Raw genomic sequence first — 17,278 nt, 5'->3', positions numbered from 1 at the left:
TCAGCCTACTTTCAGAAAATCAAGCCGCGTGTAGCGGAAGATTTTCATTGACTTAGATATTAGATTAACGGAAAATGAATCTCGCTTTCCTCCCGGCATTCTTTGATTTTTCGCTCGAAACGATGACATTATAGCGCAAATTAAATTGCGGCAGGAACTGTGTAATTTTATTGTAAATCAAAACGCGAGCGGCATATATATAAAGTTGTGAGCGAAAACACATTTATCTTTACACAAGTCTGCAATTAATAAATAATTAATTATATCTCCCAACTATATATGTGCTATCGGTACAGTTTCCCAGTGTTCGCTCGCGATATTATACAAGGGCATATACGTTTATATCGTTACCGAGATAATATTTAATTAATTGTTCCGTATTTGATACAAACGTGAAAAGCAAGCCCGAAGAGAGCTGCTCTGATTTTGTTAAACGTCCACGAAAGAGCAATAAAAACGGACGGATCTCAGAGATTCCGAGAGCAAATTCTCTCGGATATATAAATTTCGTATTGGCACGTGACAGTTTTTTTTAAATATCGACACTACGTCGTCTCTTGAAATTCGGATCGTCGCTGTTCGCTCGAACGGCAATTTGTATGGCCTTGAATGCATCCTCGATTATTCTCGTTGTCTTCGAGGTGATACGCTGCTCGGGCAAAATTGATGCCTGATCTTGAGGTTCAGGAGTTACGACAATGCGCATACGGGACATAGGTGATATAGCGAAATATGATAGATACGGTGAAATGTACACGAGTGGCCCATAGCTCCGTCGGCTCAATATCAAGGTTGCTATCAATTTTTCGCCAGTGAAAACTTTGACGCGCGTGCGTCGGCTTCGCTTCGCTTTTTCCGCTCTTTTTTTTTTCTCTTCTTCCACGGCATGCAAAACAGCGCGGAGATAAAAGGTGTGCCGTTACTCCGAAACTGCAACGGTACAGTCCTACCGGAAGAACGCGTAGAGATAAATTGTCCTCCGAGCGGAATTATTTACATAAAGGAAGCAATTATTCATTCTATATCCATGAACGATTCTACATCCATTGTGAAGGAGATAATGAAAAATATGCGGCGGGGGAAAATCGGCGGAAATTCGCTCTCTTCAAGATTGGATCTCGCCCGATTTTTCGGCCGCCCGATATGAAACCTTTTCGGGGTAGAGCCGAACAAAGGGAATACCGTCGATCATAATGGATCCTCCATGGCAGGAGTAATATCTGCGCCCGCCGTTCAATCCGACGACAGAAAAATTTAAAAATAACGGCCACGTACCTCTGACGTGGTATTCGTATCGCCGCTCTCTCTTTTGCATCGCGAGCTCGAATTTATTCATTTCTGCGTTTTCTATTATACGACCGCCAGCGCAGCTGCAGCGCCTGGGGCCATTATTTCCGCCTTGCTGACAGATTCAGATACGCGCGTGCTCAAATGAATGTATTATATGTCGCGACGTAATTTCTAATTTCTCGCAAGGTAGCACCCGCGCCTCTCTCTTTTTCCGTGTGTGCCGTCGTTGATTTTTTTTTTCCTTTTACCGCCGTCACGGCCGAGCTGCGTGCGCGAAAAATGATCCGCTGTCTTCCACGTTCGCGTTCGCGAACGAAAGATTACGCACGGGAGTCGACGCCGGAGAGTTATCTCTCGAACGGGATAGGAAAAACGCGCGCGTTTCCCCGCAGATTTATACGCGTCCTCGCACCTTTTTATCGCGCCGGCGAATTTCTGCGTGAAGAATCGTCGCAAATAAAAAAAAAATTAACGACGGGACGAGCCCTCTTTCAGGCTGCCGTGAAAGAGACGTGAAAGAGAAGAGAAGTCGTAGTAATGTAATTAATTAAGATCAGAGTCCTGTGTGTCTACGCGAGGTCACCGTTTATCAATGCGCTCGAGCGTCGGCAGGTAGTTCTCTGGATGCATTGCACAATGAGATTCCTTATTGGCGATGTACTGCCTACAGTTACAGAGAGAGAGAGAGGGGGAGGAGGGGCGAGTCATCATAACTCGCGGCATATTGACAGATCTGTCACATGCGTCTCCTATAAATTGCTTTTATTGGAAGTACAAATGATACACTTCCCCGCATTTTATCACCCGCCGCATGGAATTTACGGACGAAAAATTAAAGCGATGAATTGAAATGATAACAGGCCTCGTCAAAAGTTTCGATCGCGTCACCATTAATCTCGCGCTTCAATCTCCGTAATGTATCGAAAATGAGATACAACGAGCAGGAAGACGATAAGATAAAAAGCGCCAAACACGCACGGATGATTTTCGAACTTCCACTTTGCGTCTTACATCACTCTTCCGATGTCTCACGAGCGCTGAGTGTAGCAGAAAATTATGTATGAACGCAGACAGGGATAGTCTACTCTTCGGAGCGAGAGAGAGACACAGACACGCTCTCCTGAACTTTATAATCTATTAGGTTGACCGAAGTAAAATTCCGCGGCGTCAAGTGATACCTTCTCTTAAGAGCCGCGATCGATATTCATTAGGATGCGCTCTCTCTCTCTCTCTCTCTCTCTCTCTCTCTCTCTCTCTCTCTCTCTCTCTCTCTCTCTCAAATGTGCATTAGCCCGAAATTTCCGTGGTATATTCGCGGGATGTATGCAAATGGTCAGGTAGGACGATAAACCGTGTTCGCTCCGGATAAACCGTCAGCAATAGCAATTATGCAGCGCATGCAGCGTATCATCGTTTTCGCAAAAGAGCTACCGTGGAGTTTTGTCCGCGCGCAACACAAACGCATGCCACGGCGATTGCGTTATCGCGTCGATGATGCACAAACGAGGAAGCGAACGCGTGCGAGATAAGCTTCGTCGATTTGCAGGCCGCGTGTTTTATCGTCCGGCAAGGAAAGAAAAAAAAAACACTCCGGCCGCGTCTAATTCGCGTGTCCCCTCGCTCGTCGTCGGCTCCTACATTCGCCGTATCGAACACGTCGAATGGAAATTGCATGTCGAATCGGCGCGGCGGCGCGCGGCGTGGCGCGCGCGAGCGAATGTCATCATCCTCGCCTCGCGCGACGGAACGAGAGAATTAAAATAAATAGCGGTGACTACGCGCGCATACTCGCCTACGCGCATCGAGCGATGATTTCAGCGGGGACAAACGTGCAATGCCGTTCGCCAATGAAAATCGCAATCGTGACCCGATTTAATCGGCGCGACTCGATGACTTTTTGACGAGTCGAGTCGGGACGACGACGACGACGAATGGTAAAAGGTGTGCCGCGCCTGAATTGATCATCGCCGCGGACGGGGGGGAGGGGGGAGGAGAGGAAGGAAAACGATCCCCCCGCGAGAAAGACGAATTAAAATTGCAACGCGCCTGACGGTGAGAGATCGCGAAGGCCGGGAAAATGTGTATCGGGGGAAGATCGATCGGCAGCGTGGCGGCCGCGGGAGGCGCGCAACAAAAATACGCGGCCGTATTTCAAACGTTTAGGAAACGAGTCTCTTCTATACCTATTCCCTCCCCTAATCGTCCGCGCGGTTTCGCGTGCTCGTTCTCTCGTATATCTGCACCTCGTATCGTATCGCTATCTGTTTCTCCGTAACCGTGTAACGGATATTCCCGCGCACGAACCGTACATGTACTACGCGAGGCGCGCGATAGTCGATATCAACTTCGCCGACAGTTAAGAACGACTCGTGCTCAAGAATAAAAAAGGAAAATAGACGCGAGCCGTGGTTTTTGGTGGGTGTGCACGAAAGCCGGGGAGTATCGGCACAGCCACCGAGACGCTGTTTACGCTCTTCTTCGGGCTTACGTAGCCCGCGAGCCGTGAACAATCTCGAGGGGAGGTTCTCGAGCACACGAGCCGCCTAGAATTCGCGTGTCTCGCCAAGTGGTGAATCAGTCTCGAGAGGCGTGATTTCGCGAATTATTTAACATGTAAACTCGACTCCCGCTTAGGGAAGGCTTCCCCAATCTCGAATCAAGGGGAGATGGGAAATAATAAAATTAAGAGCGAACAACGTTTTCTCAGTCTTTACTCGTTCCACTGGCGAAAAGTACGGAGTGCTCGATATACCGTTAGATACGCGAGATGCAATTGATATGAATTTATTCAGCGATATAAATCGAAAGAGAGTTAGGATTACGTAAGCCCTCGCTATTGACACACGGCGCGTTTACAGACACTGGCTTGTTTACATAAACCAAAGAGCAGAAAGCTCAAACCGGAGAACACAAAGTGATCTCGAGGAGGAAGCTTTTACAGCGTACGATCGTTCGCACTTAGGATTAATGACGAGTAAAACGCGAATGACTTGAGTCTCCCTAATCGCTGAATTCAATTTGGATCTAGGTATCGGCCCCCTTCTTCCCCCTTCTTCTCTTCCGCGACCATTACATAATGTAAAAGGACGACAAAAGGGGGGATTCTGCACGCGCGTGAGTCTGATTAAAGCCAATGCTCATCCACTCGCCCGCCAGTGGCGTACTTTCTCTCTTACGACTGACTCCATAAAATTTCTAATTGCGCGACTTGCGTCGTTCGGTCAATCGTTAAGCGACGCACGGGGGAGGAAACTACCCCACGGTAGATCTCATTTCGAACTTGACGGTGGTCCGCGCGGACCTCTTGGGGGATTCGGCGAAAAATACGCCGAGGACGGCGTGTCATCGACAGGTCCACTTTAATTGGGAGCGACGGGGGGGGAGGGGACGGGGAGGGAGGGCGAACACTCGTACGCGCCATGCTCTCGGTACTGACCTTCTTAACTTGAAAGTGCTCCGGCCTGAGATTTTCGACGATCTCCTGGTCGGGCTTGGCGGGCTGCGGGACCGACGAGCGGAACCCGTCGAGTACACCCTTGATCGTGAACTTCTTCATCGCGTCGTCTGCCAAATGGGGTCGGCCACTCGGGAGGAGGGATCACACGTGCAGAGCCGCCGTTCGTCGTCCCCCGTCGTCGGGGGATTTCTACGAAATCACGGGGCCGGGGATTCCAAGATCGCGCTCCTCTCTCTCGGCTTGAGCTCATTCGCGGAAATCCAATGACATGGTTCGCTCTACTCCGCGCGCGATCGATTCTCGACGTTGAAATACCCTACTGCTGTTGCTGCTGTTGCTGCTGCTGCCGCCGCCGTTGGTGCTCGCTGTCGCCGTCGTCGATCCTCTCTACATTTTGACAGTACGTGTCAGCGGACGTGTCGGTGAAGTCGCGCCGCGTCGCGTCGCGCCGCACCGCACCGCGCCGCGCCGTGCCGCGCCGTGCCGTGCCGTGCCGTGCCGTGCCGCGGACGGGACCCGCGGGCGGCCGTCTGTGCCCTCCGCTCGAGAGAGAAGCGTCCGCGCACCACCACCAGCTGCAGTCCGCTGCTTCGGATCGTGGAATCGTCGACCACGGGGAGGTTCCGGTCGTCCCTGGCGCCGCCGCCGATCCTCACGGAGCGCCCCGACGCTTTTTTTACGCCGTACGCGGAACGCCGAGCGAGCGCGGCCGAGACGTGGCGAGGCTTGTTTTCGTAGTTGACGGCAATGCGGTGTTGTTTAATCGCGCCAGGATCAATAACTGTGGCAACAGGCTCATGTGGAGTTTCGCACGGCCGCGAGCGCCGTGCTCTGCGCGGGCGCGGTGCGCGCCGCGGCTGGCCGCGCAATCGCGAGCGGGTCGCGTCCGCGATTGGCCGGATTGGCGCGATGTGACGTGCGACCGTCGCGCGCCACGGCAATCGAAAGGAATCGCTGAACGGAGCGCGCTCTACCGGTCTGGACGGCAGGCGATTGAAGCTCTGACCGGCGAGTCGGTAAACGAGATGAGTGATTTTGCCTTCAAGTCGGAATCACTCGGATACGTAGTCGTAGCCATAGGGAATTCGCTCGCGCGTAACTACACGGAGAGATGCTTTTGCCGGCCAATCAACGGACCGCATGCGAGCACGCCCTGAGGGATCGGCACACAGCACACAGGAAGGATAAAATAAATTGTGACAATCGAGAAAACCGAGGAACGAGTCGCGAGAGTTTTTTGGATTGAGAGTCAACGGATTCTCGCGACGTAGATAAATCGGATCGTAGTTGTCGAGAGAAATAGAGTCCTTCGCGATCCATAAGAGCGAGGTTCGAGTGTCGCACGTCCAGGTCCAGGTTAGCCCTTTAATTTGTGGTGCATCTCCTTCACGCGTCGTTCGTTTCCCCATCTTCCTTCCTTCCTTTGTAAAAGTCTGGTTTTTTGACACTTTCTTTGACACTTGTCTCTCACGTGTACAGCTGTTATGGACATGGTGATCTCGAATTTACAACAGCAACGTCAAGTGACGGAGCAGCTGCGCCGCGAAGCCGCCCTGAAACGAATCACGGTGAGCAAGGCAGTTGAGGACATCATGAAGTACATTACCGAGCACGAGCAGGAGGACTGCCTCCTGGTGGGCTTCTCGTCACAAAAGTCCAATCCCTTTCGTGAGAAAAGCACATGTGTCGTTCTTTAAGCCGGCGTGCTTGAAATGAGGATGAATGGCAAAGGAGAGGCGAATGACAATATCACTTTTACATCTTTGTAACGGCGCGTTGGTTCGTTGCAGCACCGAGTATATTCGCGATCGTAGAATCTAAGTAATTTCCAATTTAAATTATTTTCTGATACATGTATTTATATAAGGTCGTTAAAGTGCAAAAAAATCAAATTTTTTACTTTAATATTTCCTGTTAAATACATATTTTGCATAAAGTTTATAAAGTTCTCCAGAGTTATACAATCCTATGCGACTTTGGTAAAAACTTGCACGTGCCTTATTTTTTATAGTCTAACCAAAATTACTGCAATTGTAAAAGATATATTCACAATAGTACAATGTATTTTTATATATACATATAAAAAATACTGTTATATATTCATATGCATTTAAATCATTGGAATAATAGCATTTTAATAACAAAAATAAGTTTATCTTTCTATATATCTACAGTATTATCCTAATAAAACATGAAAAATAAGAATAACATTTTATTTTAAAGAGCAAGATTTATACATATAATATTCCATAGAATATTATGTGTAAGAATAAGTGCATTTTTATTGTGAACAAAATGTAGTGTTTTAAAAACCAATATTTATCTTTTACATGCTTTGCAAAAGCAAACATTTTGTTTCTTACAAGTTTCTCTTTATCACATGACATCACTTAAAAAAAATGATTTCTATATTTTATTAAAAATATTCATCCTATACAACATTATACTCTGTATGTATAATTGCACATGATTATTTAGCAATTATGTTTCCTTGTTCTTTCTAGCCCTTTTTACTCTTGTTGGCCCATCGGAGTTACTTATATCAGGATACATGCTCTTAAATTCAGGCACTAAATCAACTGTTTTTTTATAGGTCTTCAAAACTGAAAAAATTGCTTTAATTATAAATCAATATGCATTTATATTTATTTTTATTTTGTATCTAAGTAAATAAACTTTGTATCTCTCGATATATTACTGTAATTTAATATTACTTACATGATTGCTCGATAGAATCAATTGGCGGAGGCCCAGGTTTCTTGTCCAAAGCCAACTTCTCTACTATTTGTATCTGACACTCCAATTTATAAGATCTGAACATAGATGGATGATAGTTCATGTCGAGTTGATCAATCGTTTTTTTCCACAGCGCAACTTGCTTGTTGGTTACATGATTTTGTGTGTCATAATGTATCAATGCTTCGCTCTTGTCTCCTATGTTTCCTATATAAAATTAAATTCATTGAATAAGAAACAATTTTTTTTGATAGCGTTATTATGTGAAATATAATTAGGCTATACCCTGGTATGCAATTTTCGATAAATAAAAACCACCCAGTTCAGTATTTGGAATCATGTAGCAGAGAGTAGTTTGAGTGTTCATCCGCATTGTGAACGCGCACACTATCATTCTTCCTTTAGCAGCACATTTATTTAATAAAGCGCTGAAGAACAATAGATTGTCTGCAAGAAAGATTGTGTAATTTTACATTATTTTTTTAATAATTAAATTGCAAATTGATTGTTATTTCGTGCATTAAATTTACGTATCTATGTGTTATTACCTTTACGAGTGCTACCAAAATCCGCTCTGATAAAATACTTCCGTTTAACATGGTATCTGAAAAGATCTTCGGGTATGGGTTTCACACCAATTATCTTGATAGCTGGTGGATGTATATGCTTTAACCGGAAGAGCTCTTTTTGCATGAAACGTAACTTTTTACCACCAATCAATTCCTTAGTTTCCAAGTTAACTTCCTCTGGTATCATAAGATCAAGTTCCTCACTGTCACTGTTGTCCTACAATAAATTAAGTGAATAAGAAATCAAAGTTATTTTATACCTGATTTAAGTAAAATTTTCCATTGTGTTATACAAGAAACATGCACACCTCATCATTGTAAAAGTCTGTGCTCTTGAAATATGTTGATCTTGACAAAACCTGATTAGTCGCTTTGCTTAGCTGTTTCATTTGCAAACATCTACGCTTTCTGTAGAGTCACACTTGTGTTTTTACTTGTTCAAATATTTAAAGACAATATTACCAAAAATATTCTTAACATAGAGATCTACCTGCCCAGAGTACGCACGACCAAATCAATCTCCAGACCATCATGTATCTGAAAGACTAAGCGTGCGATATTTTTGGACGGCGCTTTAATTTGTTGCACTAGATCTACCAGTGATGTTGGCCTGTAACCGTCTATGTCTGTTTTTCTTGATAGCATCTCTAAATCTTGGTAGAATTGATTGGGCATCCAATTCTTTGCCAAACCAATCACGTATAGTTTAATGTCCAAGTCCTTAAAGTGCGCAGCCTTTGATCTGATGCGATGTTTTTCTTCGTCCGAGAGCTTAGGGATATGACAAGTGATCAGAACTATCCTGCGTTTGGTGAGAACTGTTTTTATCTTCAAAAAGATGTCCATGGAGTATGTCAACGCATCGTACAGTGGATAAGTATCTATGGATTTCATGCTCTGGTAACCCTTCATGCCACTTTTAGCTGTAAAAATTATAAAAATCTGTCAGAAAGCTATATGGTCTATATCGTGTTCTTATTGCCATTGACTATAATTGTGCTTACTTAGTTTTCTAATTTGTTGTAAATCATCCAAGGTAACAACTCTGAGTTCATGCAAAGTCTGAATGTTCTGCCATGCTGAGTTAGGGTCACTTCCTTCTGTACCAAATAATACCACACCCATCCAATCTTGCATATTCCATGCCAACTTTTGTCGAAGAATTTGTTTATACAACTATAAGCATAATTAGTGACAATTATTTATATGTAATTCATAAAATAACCATGCAGTGTTACAACAAACCTTAAAAAATTTTTGAATATGACTGAGTTTGCTTTCTGGTTCTATTTCAAACATTTTTTGTGTAGCATCAACGAGAAACAATGTCGCTTCTCTAACTCCGTACCACTGATTCGCTTGTGAATCTTCCTCCCCATCCATATTTTGTATGTTGAATGCCATTTCTTTCATTACCAAGTTATTATTAATTATTTTGCAATTGTCATATAAATAATATCTCAAAGAACATTGTGAACATTTTAAATTTGTTGAATTGCCTTAAAGACATCTTAATTAAAATTTTGAAGATGGTTTATGATATAAAATCGCAAATTTAAATATTAAGTAAAATTTTGCTATAAATTTGTATAGTTAACAAATAATAAACACATTTATAACAAATGTTGATCATATATAATTATAATTACAAAATAACATCACAATATACAAAAAAATACATTATATGCAACATTATTCGTATGAATAACAATTATAGATTGTTATTAATATTAATAATATTTGAATACACTACTGGAATTTTAGATTTGCGAATTAATTAGAAAAGATAGTTACTCACCTTTAAAGAAATTAAACGTCACAAAGACTAGAACCACTGATCTGAATATAGGGATGAATCTTTAGTAGATTTTTACTATGTTGTAGACACTTAAAAAGTTTATCTGATTCTTTATTAATCACTGACAATGCGTATATTTAGAATCTCGAAAAAATGACAACTGATGACTAATGGAATTAATCACATATCACAGGGTCGGTTGTTTCAACTTCTTGGTAAACTTACTTATTAGATAAATATATGTTCGTCTTTATTTATTTAAGAAAAGAAATAAAGATAGACACATGCTTACCTGAAGTTTTTTTTTATTCCTGCACTTCTGCACTAGTGCAATAAGAATGAGAAAAAATATATTTGTCTTATTCTAACTTATTGCACCAGTGTAGCAGTACAGGAATAAAAAACAAACCTCTGGCAGATAAATTTACCAAAAAGTTGGAACAACCGGCCCACAGCAGAAAGTAACCTAAGAAAGCGATCATCGATCGCGTCGTTTTAAGGCCAAAGACAGAGAACGAGACATAGGTGTCGTACAATTGAATGGTTTGCAAGTTATTATTTTGGGATTAATTTACAAGTACCTTGTATTTTTGTATCTTAATAATGACAAAAATTCGAAAATTCTTCCAACTTAAATATTCCTTTCGAATCAGAGAGGAACCTGATATAGCGGTCACGCGTCGTTTTAAGGTGTTTGCATCCATCAGCGCCTCTATGTGCACATTAAACTATGTAGTCAAATATCTATGAATTCCGTAGGTAATGTGTATGACCTTTTGGGTCTCTTCTATGCTATGTCTACGTTTTATTTGATTCTGTTTCATGCTATACCCGTGAATTTTACAATTATATGCATTCATATTTTAAATGTTTTATGCAAATGTGCATAATCGTGTTCTATAAATGTGCAATACCACATATACATGATACAAATTCAATTAATTGATTTAATAAAAATTCACTCACCGATTGCTGTCGCTCTCCTGCTGCTGATGCTGTTGCTGCTACTGCTACATTCCTTTTCCGGAATATCGAGTCGCTCCATGGATGCCGCTTTGTGCTGACATCATATATCCTGCTATTCTCGAACCGCACATTAATAACGATCGTCCGATACTTTATTCGGCACTTCCGATATTATGGATAATATATCACACACGAGTAAAACGTAAACCGCGTGCGAGAATTTCACTTGGCGCGATCGTTACACTTGAAAAAAATCAACATGGCACGAAAGTGGGGTAAAGTCACGTAACTTCGCGAAAACGCAGGCTGAGGAAAACCGTTTGAATGAAAATTACGCGCCGAAATACAACAAACGGAGACAAATTCGTTTCGAGAATTTTGTATGCTCGCACAACGACTAGTAGCACTTCACTTAATTGGCACTCGCGATATTCTACCGAACGTATCCTGAATCTTCACACTTTGCTCGAATGCGCAGGCGAACACTTCACTCGAAACCGAAGGCAAACGCACGATGCCGTGCTTTACACATGAACACGACCTCTGTTACGATCTCACATATGCCTCGCGGGTCGTCTGTTAGCGCGACGGCATTCTCAAAACAACACCGTACCTGCGCACAATGAATTCTAAACACGCGAGACACGCACGGAGTCGACAGTGCGTCCGACCGGCGCTGGAGCGTGAGGGAACATGGCGGCAGCGGCGGACGTGACCGTTGGTACGTACACTCGGCGGTACTCGGCGCTAGTCGGCGCGACTCGGCGTTGCTAGGCGACCGACTTGTTGACTCGCCGCGCTTGCGCCGCTGCCGCCATGTTGCTCCGTTGCTCCGCGCTCCAGTCGTCACGTACGCCACTTCAGCGCCGATCGGACGCTCCGTCGACTCCGTGCGTGTCTCGTAGTCGTAGTCGTAGGGTAAGGCAGAGAAAAACGTAAGTCGTAATATACTACTATTCTAGAGTCTAGAATAGTATACTACGACATGTACGATTTACGTTTTTCCTACGACTGCGACACCTACGTCTCGTTCTCTGCCTTCGGCCTAAAGTGTGAAAAGGATATTCGGTAGAATATCGCGAGTGCCAATTAAAGTGCTACTAGTCGTCGGGCGAGCATACGAAATTGTCGAAACGAATTTGTCTCCGTTTGTTGTATCTCGGATACAACGTAATTTTCATTCAAACGGTTTTCCTCGGCCTGCGTTTCCATGAAGTTACGTGATGTCACGCCACTTTCGTGCCAGGTTGATTTTCACCACCAATCAGACGAGCCGTCCTTTTCACTTTTTCAAATGTAACGATCGCGCCAAGTGAAATTCTCGCGCGTAGTTTATGTTTTACTAGTGTGTGATATATTATCCGTAATATCGGGAGTGCCGAATAAGGTATCGGGCGATCGTTATTAATGTGCGGTTCGAGAAAAGCAGGATGATGTCAGCAGAAAGCGGCATCCATGGATCGAGCGACTCGGTATTCCTGAAAAAGAATGTAGCAGCAGCATCAGCAGCAGGAGCAGCGACAGCAATCGGTGAGTGAATTTTTATTAAATCAATTAATTAAATTTATATCATATTTATATTGTGTATGTGGTATTGCACATTTATAGAACACTATTATGCACATTTGCATAAATCAGATTTAAAATATGAATACATATAATTGTAAAATAGACATAGCATAGAAGAGACTCAAAAAGTCATGCGCATTACCTACGGGATTCATAAATATTTGACTACATAGTTCAATGTGCACATTTTGTGCACATAGAGGCGTTGATAGATAAAAACACCTTAAAACGACGCGATGACCGCTCAATTCTGTACTGCCTATCGACAAGTATCGGTGTCGTTGCGTAGATATTTTATATGGCAAAAAACCTGCGACACCGATACTTGTCGGTAGGCAGTACAGAAAGTAGTGCAAAATTAATATTCCCTATCGTTTGACACGTGTTCGTATTCGCGGGCAAGAAACTAACTGACATGCTCATTTTTAATTAACAATTTTCAAAACGAGATATAAAAAAAATGATTTAATATTTATACCCATTTATTTTTATTTTACAACATTTATATAATCGCTTGGCCTGAACCAAATAATAAATACATTATACATCCTAATGCATCAATGACAGCTATGAACAAAAAGACAGCGGACCAACTGTGTGTAATGTGTAGAATATGTCCGGAAAAATATACACCTAGAAAACCTGAAAAGAAAGACAAAATACAATAACTGTTCGTGCAAATGTTTACAGCAATTACATACCAGGTATTGCGCCAACAGTGTTCATTAAGCCAAATACACTGCCAGAATGATTTGGTGCAAGATCCGAGGGATTTACAGCGATAGCGTTATTATGGAATCCTGAGCCACCGATAATCAGTGCAAGACAAAGTATTGCATTTTGAAAACTATCTATGTTTGCTACAAAAAAACATGCACGATATAAATTATCATAGAAACATTACACAACTTATGAACCTCAATTGTCAAACATTAAACTTACTCAAGAATAATAGACTTCCAATTTCAATGACAAAACAAATTGTCTGAATTATTTTACGTGTCACAGTCACGGAATAGCCAGCGTTAATAATCTCTTCTGACAGAGATTGACCCAAGAATGTACAAGGTACCATTGACAGCCAAGGCACCATATTTACAATCCAACCCTATTAAAATTATTCAACATGATATAATAAAAAAATACTATGTTATTTCATTACTAAAACTATTTATAAACTATATTTATAAATTATTTATTTAGTTATTATTTAATTTTTTCTTAACTATGAAATATTTGAAATATTTTTCATGTTTGTTATAAAAGTTTTTACAGCTTTTTCTTTCTAGGCAATAATGTTGAATAAAAATTATATAAGATTACCCTAACTTCAGGAAATGTATCGTGGAAATATGTAGGCATCCATGAAAGTAATACGAAGAAACAGTTATTTTGGCAAGCATGTCCGATGACACAAGACCTGAAAATTATAGTGAAACAATCACAAAGACTGACAGGTTAATTGATAAAGCATATATTTATAAAATCTCATCATCATATAATCTTGTATAATTTTCATAGTTAATTCAGAACTAGAGCATTTGTGCAAGCTAAAGTATATATACATAATTTAAACTTTTATTACTTTTGAGCACAATTATAAATCTTAAAAATCAATAAAAGATCAGAAAAATATAATTGATAAGAAGGTCGCACTAAAGTTTCAATTTTCCATATTTCCGCAATTATAAAAATTATCGCAAATTTGGAATTTTTAATTGCAAAAATTCCAAAACCCAATAATTGATTTAAAAGATCAATAAGTATGAAAAGAATTTAATATAAAATACTTATAAATAATTAATTACAAACAATTCTCTTTGTACTTCAGGCCTATATAAATGTAAAGTATTGTATTTCATATGCATCATACTTACCAGAAAGCAGGTTGGGACAATAGTTTGGACCAAGGTAAAGTGTAATTAGTATTTGACTTAGTAGAAGCTTTTGCCTTAAAAGGCAGAATGTAGTAGCTTAATAAAGCTGTCCAAGCCAAACTCATGCCCCCTAAATATGTGAATTAATAAGCATCATGAAAGTATCTAATCTGCTTGAAAACAAAGTTAATAAAGAAATGCATTCAACTATGTTGTTCTTATATGGCGGATTTTTATCTATGAATTCGATTAATTTACATAAACTATATAATACCTAACACTCGAAAAACAGTTAGCCAGTTATAATAGTCCAGAAGGTATGAGCCTAGAGACCCAGTGAGTAGAGTGCCCATAGCAGATCCTGTTGTTATTAAGCTAAAGAAGGAGGCTCTATCCTTCTCAGGCAAGCATTGACTGATCAAGCTAATCATGCTAGGAAAATGCATTCCTGCAAGTGACACAAATGTCTTATTATCTTCCATTACCTTCAGTACAGCTGCGTGACATTCGAAAGTTACCTTGGAATGCTCCATTTATCATTCTTACTACTGCAACGAGTAAGACTGAGGTCCCATCTTCAGAGAAGAATTCTATGATTTCTGGCATGAAGAAGGTCGTCGCCGACCAACCGAGGGCAGATATCCATAGTACTCTCTGCCCACCGATCTTGTCGCTGATATAGCCACTGGCTACTTGCGTCAGTGTATATCCCCAGAAAAAGCTTGATAATATTATGCCTGAATCAGATTTCGACCAGTTCCTTTCCTGACTGACGATAGGTATCAATAAGGGGACAGATGTACGCGTGGCATATAGCAGGCATGTTCCACACAACAATGACGCGAGCCATTTTTGCATCTCCCTCCTGAATGAAAGACTCTTCTTATGTTCTGATCCTAACAATGCCAGTTGTGATAACAATTATAAGAGCAACTTTGACCAAACTTCGATTAATTTAACTAACAAAATTGCTTAGAGCAAATGTTTAACCATATAATTTGTTGTTCCTAATCTAATCTGTTCATATATTAAAATAAATAACAAAGTACAAAATAAAATACAGACATTGCTTGATAAGTTAATCACTTTTTAAGTTAATTGGAGTTTGGTTGAAGTCATCATAAATAGTGAACGGATCATCAATTTCATTCGAAAAATCATTGATTGTTTTAAAAAAAACTGGCGTGTATTTTCAATTATTATATAGGTACCTCGACCAGGACAAAGTGGTTCTGTCAAGCGGGATACCCAGCTCTATCTCTAACTGCATTTTTTGCGGATTTGCTTAGCTCGTCGACCTCAATTTCTGCATTATTATTAGATCATCGGCTCTCGTTCTGCCAGAGCACGCCGTGATTTTCACGTGCATATTTAGCTTTGTTGACAGCTGTGAGCTGTCAAAATTCGTACACGTTACACTAACCTCCACGCGTCTTCAGTTTCATTCGAGAGCTTTTTTAATGCGACCTACGAGAGGTGCTGCCGCAACAATTTACGTTCGGTCTATGGACATGAGAGTGCGAGATAGATGTATGTACTACGTTTGTGATTAGAAAAAAAGCTTTGTTTTAGGATGATTTTTGGTGCAAGCAATTTTGCTCCTATTTGAAGTCATCCCTAACGAGGATTTTCAAGGGTCATTTGGACTTAGTTTTATTTTATCACAGCTACGTAAAATATAAATGAATGAATATAAATGTAAATATATAAATATGGGATATAAATAAATATATGAGTACATCCTAAGAGATATCTAATCGCGCGCGATGAACTTCGCGTTAGACATCGAGACTGATAATTGTAAACACGTGCGCCGATCTTCTGCGTATTGCTTTATGCAAATCCGTCTGGCTAGCGCTAGACCTTTGACATTTACGTCGATAAGCAAAGAGGCAGGAGGAAGGGGATTGTAGACGAAAGAGGAAAACACTGACACATATGTGTATATGATGCAGTAAAATGTGATTGAATAGCGAAACGTCGCTCGGATAAACATCTCTTTCTAGACTTAGAGATAAACATCTACTAGAAAGCATTATGTGCGCACAAGAGCTAAACGCATTCATTTATTCCTTTAATCGTCGGTTCTGAATTGCGTCGTGCAAGTCATGATATGCGTGAGATGTACAGCGGCATTTAACAATTGCTTCAGAAAACTTTAAAGACTCGACAGAAATGGCAGAGGTAAATTAGATACAGTTAACAAATATTGCTTTTTATTTTTCGGGAGTAACTAACGTTCGCCTCGTGTTAAAACGTTTCATTCAGTCTCTACGTTCTGCCAGTTTAAAATAAATGACCACAGATTATTTTATTTCAGACACAGAGCGACTGCATATACAATTCAATAATCATGTATTGTAAGTATATTCGCGTCGTACAGCACTTTGCTAGTGTTTTTCTTTGTCGCATTACCTACTTTATTATTTATTATTCTGAAAGAAAAACTAAAGACAAATAAATTTTCCAGACGAAGAACGGGCAAAAAAATGCCAGACATTTCTACATCATCCCACTGTTCGTACGTGTATCCACAAATTTAGGGAGCAACTCGCTCAAAATCCATTTCTCCAAATGGCCGTTTTTATCGCTATAATGTCGCTATTGACACCCATCCTCTTATTCATTATGTTTGCTATTGCCAGCACTGTATTTATATTTATTGGCTTTATGATGGTTCAAGGTAGGTAGATTTCTTTTTTCAGTCGCAGAGCTGCCGCTGCTGGGATTCTAAACGAACACATTATTTTCAGTGACAGTATTGGCTATTGGCGCGAGTATTTTAAGCTGCGTACTTTTCTGCATCGCAAGTACTATTACAATGATAGGATTATTTATCATTTTTGTCTATTACACATTATATTATACAAACCACACGTTCAATCTTTTAATATCTAGTACAACTTGATAGTTATGTATCAAGACTGTTACACTTAATAAAAATTAATTTAAAAAAATAAAAAAGGGAAATTTTAAAAATGTGCATTGTGAAGTATAGATTTAGTACGAATGTGCA

At 41.0% G+C, this 17,278-nt stretch overlaps 5 protein-coding genes and 1 long non-coding RNA gene across 19 annotated transcripts in view; 3 read left to right on the top strand and 3 right to left on the bottom strand.

Moving 5' to 3' along the window:
• The window catches only part of LOC105832503 (syntaxin-binding protein 5), a 36,850-nt gene extending 31,263 nt beyond the window's left edge, over positions 1 to 5,587 (bottom strand). For 10 of the 11 annotated variants that reach the window (XM_028190315.2, XM_028190314.2, XM_012673510.3 and 7 more), the window contains exon 1: positions 4,727 to 5,587. In XM_028190315.2, coding sequence (XP_028046116.1) covers positions 4,727 to 4,846 — 120 coding nt within the window. In that variant the 5' untranslated portion in view covers positions 4,847 to 5,587. The remainder of the gene's footprint in view (positions 1 to 4,726) is intronic. The other variant, XM_028190313.1, reaches the window with a different exon arrangement.
• A 346-nt stretch (positions 5,588 to 5,933) lies between these two features.
• On the top strand, positions 5,934 to 7,439 carry LOC105840929 (guanine nucleotide-binding protein subunit gamma-1). The gene is made up of 2 exons (XM_012688019.3): positions 5,934 to 6,103; positions 6,227 to 7,439. Exon 2 carries the CDS (start codon positions 6,232 to 6,234, stop codon positions 6,442 to 6,444), a length of 213 nt encoding a protein of 70 aa, XP_012543473.1. The 5' UTR covers positions 5,934 to 6,103; positions 6,227 to 6,231; the 3' UTR covers positions 6,445 to 7,439.
• Positions 7,012 to 10,578, bottom strand: LOC105840927 (ATP-dependent DNA helicase 2 subunit 1). Of its 3 annotated transcripts, none has more exons than XM_012688018.3 (10): positions 10,432 to 10,578; positions 9,851 to 9,891; positions 9,298 to 9,458; positions 9,057 to 9,228; positions 8,543 to 8,975; positions 8,361 to 8,460; positions 8,032 to 8,269; positions 7,769 to 7,930; positions 7,466 to 7,690; positions 7,012 to 7,350 (listed from the first exon to the last, which is right to left on the bottom strand). In XM_012688018.3, exons 3-10 carry the CDS (start codon positions 9,454 to 9,456, stop codon positions 7,229 to 7,231), a joined length of 1,611 nt encoding a protein of 536 aa, XP_012543472.2. In that variant the 5' UTR covers positions 9,457 to 9,458; positions 9,851 to 9,891; positions 10,432 to 10,578; the 3' UTR covers positions 7,012 to 7,228. The 3 variants fall into 3 exon arrangements, with proteins under 3 accessions (XP_012543472.2, XP_028047036.2, XP_012543471.2); XM_028191235.2 differs by having other exon boundaries at positions 9,851 to 9,939; positions 10,432 to 10,563; XM_012688017.3 differs by lacking the exon at positions 10,432 to 10,578 and having other exon boundaries at positions 9,851 to 10,136.
• A 2,271-nt stretch (positions 10,579 to 12,849) lies between these two features.
• Positions 12,850 to 15,615, bottom strand: LOC105831553 (solute carrier family 17 member 9). 2 transcript variants are annotated; one of them, XM_012671755.3, is made up of 8 exons: positions 15,474 to 15,615; positions 14,781 to 15,158; positions 14,537 to 14,710; positions 14,263 to 14,392; positions 13,709 to 13,805; positions 13,328 to 13,493; positions 13,087 to 13,245; positions 12,850 to 13,027 (listed from the first exon to the last, which is right to left on the bottom strand). In XM_012671755.3, the coding sequence occupies exons 2-8, from the start codon at positions 15,118 to 15,120 to the stop codon at positions 12,888 to 12,890; spliced, it is 1,206 nt and encodes a 401-aa protein (XP_012527209.1). In that variant the 5' UTR covers positions 15,121 to 15,158; positions 15,474 to 15,615; the 3' UTR covers positions 12,850 to 12,887. The 2 variants fall into 2 exon arrangements, with proteins under 2 accessions (XP_012527209.1, XP_012527208.1); XM_012671754.3 differs by having other exon boundaries at positions 14,781 to 15,127.
• On the top strand, positions 13,708 to 14,486 carry LOC114255691. Its single transcript, XR_003626886.2, has 2 exons — positions 13,708 to 13,842; positions 14,217 to 14,486. It is a non-coding gene; the product is annotated as an uncharacterized LOC114255691 (long non-coding RNA).
• A 688-nt stretch (positions 15,616 to 16,303) lies between the features above and the next one.
• LOC105831555 lies at positions 16,304 to 17,226 on the top strand. Its single transcript, XM_012671760.3, has 4 exons — positions 16,304 to 16,446; positions 16,583 to 16,622; positions 16,733 to 16,945; positions 17,016 to 17,226. The coding sequence occupies exons 1-4, from the start codon at positions 16,438 to 16,440 to the stop codon at positions 17,168 to 17,170; spliced, it is 417 nt and encodes a 138-aa protein (XP_012527214.1). The 5' UTR covers positions 16,304 to 16,437; the 3' UTR covers positions 17,171 to 17,226.
• The last annotated feature ends 52 nt before the right edge of the window (positions 17,227 to 17,278 follow it).

The sequence above is a fragment of the Monomorium pharaonis genome, chromosome 7 (genome assembly GCF_013373865.1).
Source record: "Monomorium pharaonis isolate MP-MQ-018 chromosome 7, ASM1337386v2, whole genome shotgun sequence".
NCBI lineage: Eukaryota > Metazoa > Arthropoda > Insecta > Hymenoptera > Formicidae > Monomorium > Monomorium pharaonis.
This window is presented reverse-complemented; position numbering and strand designations above follow the sequence as displayed.